The 12,992-nt window shown below is 37.4% G+C and overlaps 1 protein-coding gene across 1 annotated transcript; it reads left to right on the top strand.

The window, feature by feature from the left end:
• The first annotated feature begins 3,054 nt into the window (after positions 1–3,054).
• LOC122684290 (trace amine-associated receptor 2) lies at positions 3,055–4,800 on the top strand. Its single transcript, XM_043888297.1, has one exon. The coding sequence runs from the start codon at positions 3,134–3,136 to the stop codon at positions 4,052–4,054; it is 921 nt and encodes a 306-aa protein (XP_043744232.1). The 5' UTR covers positions 3,055–3,133; the 3' UTR covers positions 4,055–4,800.
• The last annotated feature ends 8,192 nt before the right edge of the window (positions 4,801–12,992 follow it).

Here is a 12,992-nt window from a genome sequence, read left to right as displayed (position 1 = left end):
CAATTCCCTTGAGACTAATTGTTAAGTTGCAGAACAGAGCAACGTACATAGTTCAGCTTGTTCAGTTCCATAAAAGCATTCACTTAGATGGAAAAGAAACAAAGAAATACAGTTCCTCTAGTAAGGAGTTTAATTAGCAATGTCATCTTCTGCAGTACAACAGGTATGTGGAGAAGAGATTGAGAAGGACAGATCTGCACTTTCTTTTCCTTGGGTTTTCTCAAGAAGCAAATTGTCACTCTAATAATACAGTGGTATTACTAGCAGATTGATTTTTTTTTAAATTTTGGTCCAGTATAAAGAGATATGTAGGAATGCAGAAGATTACAGATGCAGGACTTAATATAAATTTGTAATAAAATGCAGAGGTTTTCAACTATGCTAACAGGAAAATGTGCTGCCTTTTGGCAGTGCAGTGTGTTTCCTAGGAAGAAGATAGAATCATGGAAAGGGTTATTTGTTTATAAGCTGCTGAGCAAATCATTTACCACAAGTGTTCACCTGTGTGAGGCAGAGGGTTAAGGCAGTTACCTGGGTTTTTACATACAGTCCCATTCCTTTGCTTTCTTGGGAGGCATCTTTTCTGGTGAAATGTATCCTTGAATGTTGAATGTGGTGTTCATCCCAACCAGGAAAGAGGGAAGGAAGGAAAGGAAGAATAACAAGAGAGCAGTCACCTTTGATAGTGTTCTTTATACATCAGGCATTGTGATAAGACTGTTCACATGTATTATTTAATATGTTAAGATTCATTAACATGAGTTTCTGATAGAAATTAAGCAACTGAAAGGAAACAATTGCTTGGGTAAGGTCAGAATAATTCAACGAAAGTAGAAAGAATGATTATCAGAACAAAGTACTTTTAAAAGCCTCTTAAAACCCTTAAAGAGTGCCTTCTAAAGCAGTGGAATATTTAAAATGGAAGCACAAAAATTTAATGACAAGATAAAAAGAAATGAGATCATATTAGAATAATCAGAAAATTCTTTATTATTATGGTCTGCTCCTACAGTTTAATCACTTTCTTAGGGAATGCAGCAATCACTTTTAACACTTGAGTAGAAGACAGTTCAGATATAACTGCCTAAATATGAGAACAGGGTGGGAAAGCTCCTTTGACTGAATGCAGACTAAGAACAGCGGCTTGAGGGAACTTGACACTAGAAATTCTCCCTTCTCCCGTTCCATCCTCTCCTCCACACCCAGTTTTCTATGTCGTGTTTCAGAGACCCTGAGAATGACTTTCAACGGTCTCTGGATAACCTTATGCCATTTCTTCACTCTTCCTGCTTAAAATAGAGTTTTTGTTTTTCTGTTCAAATATTATGCACCCAGTGAGAACCAAGCAAAAGTCTTATCCTCACTGGGGCATCTTGTTGACCCAGCCTGAAAGCCTCTTGTCCACTTTTGATCTTTGAATGCACATATCACTTAGACTTTTCTTTGGTCAGCTCATCACCACAGTTGCTTTTAATCTGTGGTCCAAAATCATTTGGGTTTTAAGCATTGATGTGTTTTGTCTTTTTAGCTGTTTTATAGACTGTCCACTGCCAGGGATTAGTTCATGCTTTCTCGTTCCTTTCATTGTGTCTCATGGATTGTGGGCATGTATTTGTATTTAGATAGTGTTTTTTTTTCCCCCTAATGTACATTTAAAGAAGAAAGTTATCCTAAGACTTCTCTGGTGGTTCTATGCCTGAGAATCCACATGTCCAATGCAGGGGGCCCAGGCTGGATCCCTGATGGGGAACTAGATTCCACACTGCAACTAAGATCCAGCAAAGCAAAATAAATAAATAGTATATATTAGAAAAAAGAAAAAAGTTATCTTAATTCATAAACATGTTCCATCCGAAGTATACATGTAAATGGTAACATGCAGATTTTTATATGCGAAATAAAGATGCTGGGTCCTTGCATGGAGAGCATGTACAGCTTAGAACTGGCTTTCTTTCCTAAAACTCGCTAATGCCCAGCTCCTCGCTCTCTGTGTGACCCACACGCTGAAACTTGCCAGACTGTTATCATTGCACGGGGCTTGAGGAGACGTACTGCAGCGGATCCCTTACTCTTCATAAAGAAGTGGGGATGGTTGGCTTTGGCCTTTGCCCTCCTCTGATTTAGCTGCTCTGATGGTGAGATGCTTATCAAAGTTCCATGACTAGCTGAAGAGGATGATTTTTCCAGATCATTAGACTTCCTTAAGTGATTCTTCCTCTTTCAAATGAGCTTGGCATGAAAGAAATAGAAGCACAGTGAGAGTGATAGAACATATACAGAAATCTGTTTTTCGCTTAGTAAACTCCTGGTCCCATAAGCCAATAGATTCCAATCAAACAAAGTCTGGTTACATGTTCCTGACTCATTTGAGGAAGAAGTGAATGTATTGTCTAATAAGTATCAGTATCTATTCTTCCTGTGTACCCAGGGAAGAACAATTATATTAAGTTCAATAATAAACTTTTCTTCTTCTCCTTTTTTCCATCTACCCCCTCCTCTTTTCTTCCTCCCCTCAATCTTTTCCTGACTCCCCTCCTCCTCCTCCTCCTTCTGATTTCAGGCCCTGGCCTAAATTAAGAGCTTACTGAATGTCAGTGGTATAATTTGAATAAGTGAAAAGTGAAAATCGCTCAGTCATGTCCGACTCTTTGCCACCCCGTGGACTATACAGTCCATGGAATTCTCCAGGTCAGAACATTCCAAGTCAGAGTGGGTAGCCTTTCCCTTCTCCAGCAGATCTTCCCGACCCAGGAATTGAATCAGGGTCTCCTGCATTGCAGGTGGATTCTTTACCAACTGAGCTAGCAGGGAAGCCTTAATTTGAATAAAGGCAAGAGTAAAGTAAACAATGATCACTTAAATTCTTTAAGCTAGAATTCTATGAATTGCAAATTTACAGGTTAAGATAAAATACAGATTAAGATAAGAAAGATTATAATAATTCATCATAAATGATCTTCTTTAAGTCTTTTTTGAATTTTTCTATGAAAGTATATTAAAAATATGATATATTATCTATTAACTGACACAATCCCATATGTTCTTGCTTTTTCCTAAGAAACTACTGAATTGCTCTGAATATGGAAGTGGGTCTTGCCCAGAAAACGAAAGGCCGGTAGGCGTGCGAGCTGCCATGTATTCCTTCATGGCTGGAGCCATATTCCTCACAGTGTTTGGTAATCTCGCCGTGATCCTCTCCATTTCCTACTTCAAGCAGCTTCACACACCAACCAACTTCCTCATCCTCTCCATGGCGGTCACTGATTTCCTGCTGGGATTCACCATCATGCCATACAGTATGATAAGATCAGTGGAGAACTGCTGGTATTTTGGGCTGACGTTTTGCAAGATTCATTATAGCTTTGATCTGATGCTCAGCATAACATCCATTTTCCATCTTTGCTCGGTGGCCATTGATAGATTTTATGCTATCTGTTACCCTTTACAGTATTCAACCAAAATGACGATTCCAGTCATTAAACAGTTGCTGGTTCTCTGCTGGTCAGTCCCCGGGACATTTGCCTTCGGACTGGTCTTCTCTGAGGCCTACGCGGATGGAATAGAAGGCTATGATATCCTGGTTGCTTGCTCTAGCTCCTGCCCGGTGATGTTCAACAAGCTATGGGGGACCACCTTGTTTATGGCAGGTTTCTTCGCTCCTGGGTCTGTGATGGTCGGGATTTACGGCAAGATTTTTGCAGTGTCTAGAAAGCATGCTCGTGCAATCAATAACTTACCAGAAAATCAAAATAATCAAATGAGGAAAGACAAGAAAGCAGCCAAGACTTTAGGGATAGTGATGGGTGTTTTTCTATTATGTTGGTTTCCCTGTTTTTTCACGATTTTATTGGATCCCTTTCTGAGCTTCTCTACTCCTGTGGTTTTGTTTGATGCTTTGACATGGTTTGGCTATTTTAACTCCACATGTAATCCCTTAATATATGGTTTCTTCTATCCCTGGTTTCGCAGAGCCCTGAAGTACATTTTCCTGGGTAAAATTTTCAGCTCACATTTTCATAATGCTAATTTGTTTACAGAAAAAGAAACTGATTAGACTTATTCTGTGTGAGTGGATAGAAGCAAAGGACTGGAATCTAGAAGAATGAAGTTACTTAAACTGTGTGCATGCGTGTGTGACTTTGGCTACCATGGAAAGTTTTTAGTTTCTAAAACTTGAGAGGAAAAAAGAACTTTTTCTTTGAACCCCAAATCCTGTCTTTTCAGAATAGTTCTTACTGCTTACAGTTAGAGAAGACAGAAACTCAGAGAGGTGAAGAGAAGGTTGGAAAAGCCAGAAAGGGGAAGAAGAGAACACACACACAGTTTTGTACCATTTGGAAGGAAGCAGAACGCAAGCTGAGCTCAACTATGGCTCTCCCCATCCTCACCATCACACGCATCTTGTGTGATATTTCATTTACATTTTCTTCCTCAGAGTCTGATCAGAGGTATTTTGAAACATCAACCACTAAAAATTATAGGTAAGTAAATATGGAAATAACAATTTCAAGAAACCATATGCTGTCAAGAGTCAGTCAATTGATAGCTGAAATGTAAGCCTTTACTAGATTTTACAGTTGTGAGATTGAACTTTTTTTTTTAATAAAATAAGAAATGGACACGGTGTAACTGAGGTCCCAGATTCCCTCCACATTTCCATCCAAATATCATCTTAATCATACAGTTGGTGTTTTTTCTTTTTTTTTTTTTTCTATTTTTCTATTTTACTAGCCAGAGAATTCCAGCCAGCACCTTCCTTTCTTTCTCAGGCTCATTCATACTTTGTATGGCTATTTGGTGTTCTGGTTTTTAATAAATGTGAAGTACATACCAAAAAAAGGTTGTGTTTTGACTCAATCACTCCTTTTTGCTTAACACGTGTACATATATCTTTGAATAATAGAGTAGCAGGAGGAGGAAGCAAAGAAGAAAGCTTCTATTTATGGTGGTGGGTACAACAAACTTTATACAGCATTTGCTATTCAATGACTTTTAAACTATAAGCTGTGACCCATTAGTAATTTGTAAAATCCACTTAGAAGTCTATAACCAGTGGTGTGCTAGAAAATGTTTAACATCTGGCTCTGAAAAGAAAGAAAAAAGCCAAGATTTGTAGAATCTGATTTTTTTTCCCCATTGAGCTGATTTCAAGCTATGAATGTAATGTCAACAGGTTCTAAAATTCCTCAAAAGTTAACCTACTCCTGCACGTGGACATGAGAGGTTCTAGTTTACCACTGACTGCAAAAAACATTTTTAATGAAAAGCAAACCAGAATAGAAGGAAGTAGATAGTTTCAGAATACATGACCTGCATTGAGGGTAAAGATTGCCTTATGAAGTCTTCATTTTAGTTGTATATATACAAGGATGTCTGTATATGTGTTTTGTGTGTGTGTGAGGACACTGTGTTTCACTGAAATTTTTGTTTGTTTGATTTTTCCATTACATTGTATCAATGAGCAAATTTTTTCTCTTTTTGGAAATGTTTACATAACTCCCCACAAATGTGCTTTGATCTTAGTTCATCGCACAGATGACAAGGGAATAGTGATGCCCAGCAGCCAGCTTAAGTGGTAGTCTTGCCTGGCTGCCTGAAGATGGGCTGACCCATGTTCTCCAGACCTTCTATGTCTCTTCCATCCTTGCTGTCCTAATGATAGGTGGGTCTCACCCTCTAGCTGGTAAGGTTGAGGTGGAACAGTGCAGCGTCTTTGCAATAGTGTTCTTTTTACAGAATGATAGTGTTTGTGATGGTGGTGGTGGTTTATTCTGGTATTTACGGATGAAGTCACAATTCGTCGGTCCTATGTGGTCCAAAAGTTTCTCATGATGCTTCGTCTTTAAGAGAATCCTCCTCATATTTTAAAAATCATTCAAGTAGCTAAACATTCTAATTTATTCCCCTTTTCACTGAAACATAATTTTCTTTGCACTTTTTAAAAATTATTTTAATCATATTTAACTGTGCGGTGCAGAGGCAGTAAGTACATTCACATCGTTGTGCACCTCTGACCAATATCCATCCCTCAAACTTTTCACCTTCCTCAACTAGACTGTGTTCCCGTTAAAAACTCCCTATGCCCCTTCCCCACCCTACTACCCTCTACTCCCCAACCCCTGGCAGCTACCAAAGTACTTTGGAACTCTATGAATTCGACTATTCTAGGATCTCAGAGAAGTGGAATCATATGCAACAGGCCCTCACCAGCCATCTACTTCATACATAGTAGGGTACACATGTCAATCCTATCTCCCAATGCATCCCACTCCTCCATCCCGCCTTGGTATCCGCACATTTGTTCTCTGTGACTCTATGAGGCACTTTTCAGTTTCAGAATGTGGTCATCCTGGCTTGTTTACTAGTTGAAAGCATCCCATCTACCTTTCTTCTTCCACTGTTCATCCTCCATTCATTCCCAAAGTCAGTACTGTTTCCCCTCACACTCAAATTTTATAGATCATTATAGATGAGAAAGCTGAACCCAGGGAGATTGAATTATTTGCCCCAGATTATACAATTTTCTATTGTATTGAAGCTGAAACTCCAATACTTTGGCCACCTGATGCGAAGAACTGACTCATTGGAAAAGACTCTGATGCTGGGAAAGATTGAAAGCAGGAGGAGAAGGGGACAACAGAGAATGAGATGGTTGAATGGCATCACCAACACGATGAACATGGGTTTGAGCAGGCTCTGGGAGTTGGTGATGGAGAGGGAAGCCTGGCGTGCTGCAGTCCGTAGGGTTGCAAAGAGTCAAATATGACTGAGCAGCTGAATGGAACTGAACTGATACAATTTTCTGTAGAAGCAGAACTAGAACTTAGCTTTCTGGACTTCTTGTTCAGTGTTCCTGATTTACTACACTAGTTTTTATCAAGATTTAATGGGATTGTCTACTTTTGCTTTTTTAACTAAGGATTCTATTAAACTGGTGCAAATCACTGAAGCAAAAATAAAAACTTTTCTCCCATCCCAATATCTTCTTATTTCATCCAGGAATCAAAGTGTAAACTGAGGCCTTTTATGATTCAGATAATTATTTCTACTTTGGATATCAGCCAACACTTAATTTAGCATCATAAGTCTATATGTTTTTAAGATATAGAAATTTTGCTACCCTATTTTGCCAGAATGAAGCCCAAATGATCAAGAAATTGATATGAAGTTGTCATCTTTTATTTGGAAAAAAAAAAAGCACTGAAAACTATCTGGGATATTAAAAATAGACAGAATAGATCAATATCCCTCAGGAAAGAGAGTTAAAAGAGCAATTCCACCAGGACTGTGCACTTAGTTTCCCTCTAGGAACTCCTGAATCTGTGTTCTTCACTCCAGTCCTCTGGAGGGAAGAGGTAAACTTATATGAGTCAGATATCTCAGTCCTTGACACTACACTCTCTACGATCCTGACCCGATGCCTGCAAAGCCAGCAGAAGAGACACAATGATTCACAACTAACTTATCAAGAGAGGGAAGGTACTGAGTCAATAAAAAGAATTAGAAATGTACTATCCTGTTTTTTTAAAACCTGATTTATTCTCTTCTCCAAAATAACTGAATAACAGTAGTTAAATTTTATAAAGAACCAAAAATTGTTACCAATAGCATGCAAGAGGAAAGGCAGCATTTTTTTCTAGCTGCAAAAAAATTATTATTAAAAAATGCCTTAAATTTTCCATCAAAATGGCAAGGTTTAAAGTCTATGTAGTGGCATTTTTAAAATGTTTTTGCAGATAACAGGAACCATATAAGACATAATTTATAGTAAATATGTTACATATGTATTTTAATAATGTTAAAATGCACTCTCCTCTTTGATAATATAAAAAAATTCTTGATATATACTATTTAATTCACTGCCAGACACTATACATTTCACTTTTGGTATTTTTTCTCTTGCAAGCAACATTTACTTAAGTTAGTCTGTCACTCTTTATTCCTCAAGATTATCCACTCATTTCATATTCAAACTAAAATACAGTTTCTTTCCTATCTAGAACAATTTTTCCAGAATCCAATGGTTATGTAAATAACCATGCCAAAAGAAAATATCCTGCCAAAAGTGCATTTGGGGAGGGGTCTGAGATTTTTCATTTCCAAGAATGTTCCCAGGAGATGATGTCATCCATAGCCGATTATGAGCCATAATTTAATAAGCAAGGACTGTATGAAAGAAATATGAACAGATGAAGCCAGAGACTTTCTTATTGATATTATTATTATTTCCCATTCTTAGATAGTAAGCAATCATGGGAAGCTTATTGCAGCAGGAACCAAAAGACCTGGATTGTAATGTTAGTTACAGCATTTAGTAGCAACTCTCCCTCAAGACCTTAGTTACATTCTATACATGAAAAAGTTGGGGAAAGGCAGTGGAAATGTGCCTTTCAAGTAATTCAAAAACTTTAAAATATCCAGAATTTTTGTTGACTGGGTTTCATTTGGAATATTGTATGTTTAGTTCAGTTCAGTATGTCTAGGGAGAGGATTTATTAGGTACTTTCTAAATAAGCCGTAAAAAAGAACAAATCTGAGTAAGCTCTAGTGAGGTGGATGAAGTAAGTCAGAAGGAGAAAAACAAATATAGTGTATTAATGCATATATATGAAAAATTATATTGATGAACCTATTTGCAGGGAAGGACTGGAGATGCAGATGTAGAGATTGGACTTGCGGACACAGTGTGGGAGGGAGAGTGTGGACGAATGGAGAAAGTAGTATCAGCATATACACACTATCGGATGTAAGATGGGTAGCTGGTGGGAAGTTCCTGGGTAGCACCTGGCCCCCAGCCTGCGGCTCTGTGATGACCTGGAGGGATGGGACGAGGGGAGGGGAGGGAGGTTAGTGAGGGAGGGGATGTATGGATAATTATGGCTGATCTGAGCTGTTGTATGGCAGAAGCCAACACAACATCATAAAATTTTTTTTTTAAATATTTAAACAAAATTTATTTTTTCCCTAGTGATTTAATCTTTCTCAAACCAAATGTCTCTAATACCATGAGACAAAGTGCCTATTCTGTAGGTTTCTTAATGTGTTGGAATTGATTTCTTTCCATTTAATTCAGCAAGCCATTCCTGCTTGCCTGAGATGAACACGGCTCTGTACTAAGTGTTGCCAGCCTTAGATGGTTAATTTTATCTCATTAACTGTAAATTTCTCAAAAATTTGAATTGTAAATTAGCATAAGGCATATTTTTTAAGTGTTGTGCTAGGAAAAGGAAATAAAAGGCATTTGAAATCAAAGTCAGCTGGAAAAACGAGGAAGACAACATAACTCTAAGACCTTTAGTCATCCTAGTAGTCCAACTGGGAGAGTGAAAAAAGGTTTCTAGAAGGAAATGATATTTGAGCTGAGCCTTGAGATTTTCAAGAGATGAAGGGTCAGCTGGAGAAAAGGGGATTGCCCAAACCACAGGTGTTTGCAGGGAACATAGAGACTACATGACCAAAGTTTGCTGGAGTATTATAGATTGAAGGGAGGAAGGATTACAACCGGGGTTTCCATGCCAACAGATGCTGAAAAGATTTATCATTTATCACAGGCAAACTAGTGCTCTGATGTTCTAGCCAAGGCATGTTTTTCCAGACCGTTTTCAGGTATCCACCAAAAAAAGTACACATATATTTGATAAAACATTTATTTAGATCAATTTCCTTTGGACCTCATACTTCTTTGATAGTTGTAGTAAAGATTTCTCTCTTCTGTTTGTTTTTCAATAATGCTGTAGTTTATGGCTATTTATGAGAAAGATATTTACTATGGTTTTAATTTTCACTCTCCTTTCTCTCCCCGCTCTCTGACATGGAGTTCTCTCTGCCTGTTTCTGGTACGTATTTACTATCAGTTAAAATGTTTTTCCTGCTCCCAGATGTTTTTAAGAAGACTGTTTTCAAGGGGTTGTCTCTGCCCATTGCCAACTGCCATATGGTTTTATGAAGCTTGCTTACAGACTGTGATTCCATTTATTTGGAATAAATTAATCATTTGTCATAGAAATCAGTCACAGAAAAAAAATTTTTTTCTTCTCTTAATCTTACTTTTCAGCACAGCATTTGAATGCAGTCTACTTATTGTCATCCCTGGGACGGTTTCCAAGCAGTTTCTGTTATTGTAGTCTTCAAATATTCATTATGGTCTATGTAAGATGTTAGAGAACTTACAGAAAAGATCCAACATCATGGATTTTCATAAATTTCAAACCTTTGCTTATCTTTCCTGTTATACTACATATACCATTTACACTGTTGCACTATAGATACTAGTTCAAATTTTGAAATTACTCATAAAATCATACTTTTATCTTTATTTAATTAAAAAATTAACAGAAATCTGTTATTTGAATGGCATCTGCTTTTTAGGCTAATTTAGAATGATTTATTATTTAGATGAATTATTTATTTAGAATAATTTAGAATGATTTTGGAGCTTTAAAAAATAGAATTTATATTTGAGACTTGGAGTTTAAGATCTTTTTTTTTTTAATAGATACTATAAACATTGACATTACTTTCTGACCAATGGAGAGAGAAGTGAAACAGTTATTATTGGTGTTAGTTCCAGGTCTTTAAGTTGGTCCTACTTTCAGTAAAAGTCTCTTTCTCCTAACTGAAAGACATAAGCAGAGACATTCAGAAAAGTCTACATTTTGAGAAGTGGATTTGAAACTTTATATAGTTCTCTTAAGCAGTTTTCTAACAGCTGAAATACTTTAGGCTTCAGCCTTAGATGCCAGGAAGCATGGAACAATCAAAAGTTAAAGGAGAAAGAGAAAGCACATTATTTATCAACCTTATCAAACAAATAAAAAATTAAAACATTTAATTTGAGTTAGTATATTAAAGAACTAACAACACTAATGTTTATTTTCCTTTGCTAATCCGTCTGATTTTTTTCAGCAGATAAAAAGGAGGAAAAACTAAATTTGGATAATAGTGTACTTTGCCTGCATGTTCATGAACTTAGAAGTATGTAAGTGTAGTTGTAAGCTGTAAGTCTCCAACACAGTATTTTCTTTAATTTTTCAGAGTATGTGAGTCAGCAAGAAGAACACTTCCAACTCTGCAAAGGTAAGGCACCAAACAATGCATAAGGGACATTAAAGCCAGCATAACCCCATCCTGGCTTCCCCGATGACTTAGCGGGTAAGGAATCCACCAGCAATGCAGAAGACACAGCAGATGTAAGTTCGTTCCCCAGGTCGGGATGATCCCCTGGAGCAGGAAATGGCAACTCACTCCAGTATTCTTGCCTGGAAAATCTCATGAACAGAGTAGCCTGGCGGGCTACAGTCCATAGGTTTGCAAAGAGTTGGATATGACTGAGCACACATATCACTCCATCCTAACAGGGTCATGGAGCACTGAGTGGGTTCTTATGCCACCCCTGCCACCATCTCCCAAAGGCACTTAGCTGAAAGTCCTGCAGCATTTTTTGTTTGTTTGTTTGTTTTCCTTTTACTAATACCTTCATATCCATATCTGGACTCAGAATCCTTAGGTCTTATCTCACTAGCCTAAAGGATCAGTAAAATATGTTTAGAGAAAATCTCTGACGTGTGCCTCTCTAATGCTACTCTGGGAGTGATTCTTTTATAGCAGTATCAGAAGCAATTTAATATAGAAAGATACTTTCATGAACTGAGCTCCTGAAATTATTTGATTCTTTCCAGCAAAGTTATAAGTGTATTGAAACAGTTGCTTTTATTGGAACAGTGCAAGTATTTTAAAACAGCCATAATTTCACATTTATGTGTATACTTATTCATAAATATGCATCTAGTGCCTGCTACAAGCATTAACCTAAGTACCGAGATTTCAGGGAAAACAAGACAGACTAGTTCTTTGCCTTCAGTAGAATGAGAGAAAGGCATGCCTATGATCAATATGAGTCATGTGAGATTTGATTGGCCAAAGTCTGTGAGTGGGAAATCTGTGACTGTACTGAGTCAGTCAGTGATGCAAGATGTGACACGGCTGCACCAGTTAGAATCTCAGATAAGAAAGAAGACTCAAGGAAGACAAGGAAGGGAAATGAAGAGTAGAAGACAGCAGAGGAGAGGAAGGGAGCAGACTATAGAAGCTATGGTTTAACCCATAGGAGGTGCCTGGTCTTCTGTGCATTTCAGTAACCACATGCCACTTACAACTCTTGAAACATCTGTAGACTTTTTACAAAAGATTTCAAATTATTGAAAGAATGCAGAAGCAAAAACATTGTGATTTCACTTAGCTTTTGTGGATTAAGTATTTTTATATTGCAATTCAAAGGAGTTTCCAGGGAAGTGACTGTTTAAGGTGAAAGTTGACCCTTTTTTCTAAAAAAACAGCTTCACTGCAGTATAATTAATATGCTGAGAACTACAGAATTTGATGAGTTTGAACATACGCAAATACCTGTGACACCATCACCACAATCAAGGTACTGGGCATATCCAACATGTCCCAAGGTTTTCTTGTGTTTCTCTGATTTGCTTGTTTCTTTGTGGTACACTTACCATGAGATACACCATCTTAATGAATTTTCAAGTGCACAATTTCATCTTATTAATTATAGGCATTATGGCTTGCAGACTTCTAGACCTTAATCATCTAGCATAACTGAAACTTTAAACACATTGAACAACCACCACCCAATTCTCCCAGTAACCACTGCTGTATTATCTACTTCACGAATCTGACTATTTTAGATGTCTCGTGTAAGTGGAGTAAATCTTTAAAAAGCTTCCGATATATTATGGGGAATAAAACAGCCAATAGATAAGCCCACCTTGAATGAATAAAGAGAAGGATGAAATAGAAGAAAATGGACTAGAACAGGAAAGAGCGAGCAGCCAGCAACTCAGAAAGTAAGCACCACTGATGTAATTTTAAATATTTAAATATATTATAATTGAATTAATGACAGGTGACTTCATTGTACTTTCAGGGCTGAAATTTCCTGGAATCGTTTTAAGAGGAGAAGAAACGTTGACTTACCTTCCAAA

The sequence above is a fragment of the Cervus elaphus genome, chromosome 26 (genome assembly GCF_910594005.1).
Source record: "Cervus elaphus chromosome 26, mCerEla1.1, whole genome shotgun sequence".
NCBI classification, from domain to species: Eukaryota; Metazoa; Chordata; class Mammalia; order Artiodactyla; family Cervidae; genus Cervus; species Cervus elaphus.
This window is presented reverse-complemented; position numbering and strand designations above follow the sequence as displayed.

Excerpts from the sequence above, each read along its gene's own strand:
- LOC122684290 (XM_043888297.1), top strand. The coding sequence starts at position 3,134 with ATGTATTCCTTCATGGCTGGAGCCATATTCCTCACAGTGTTTGGTAAT.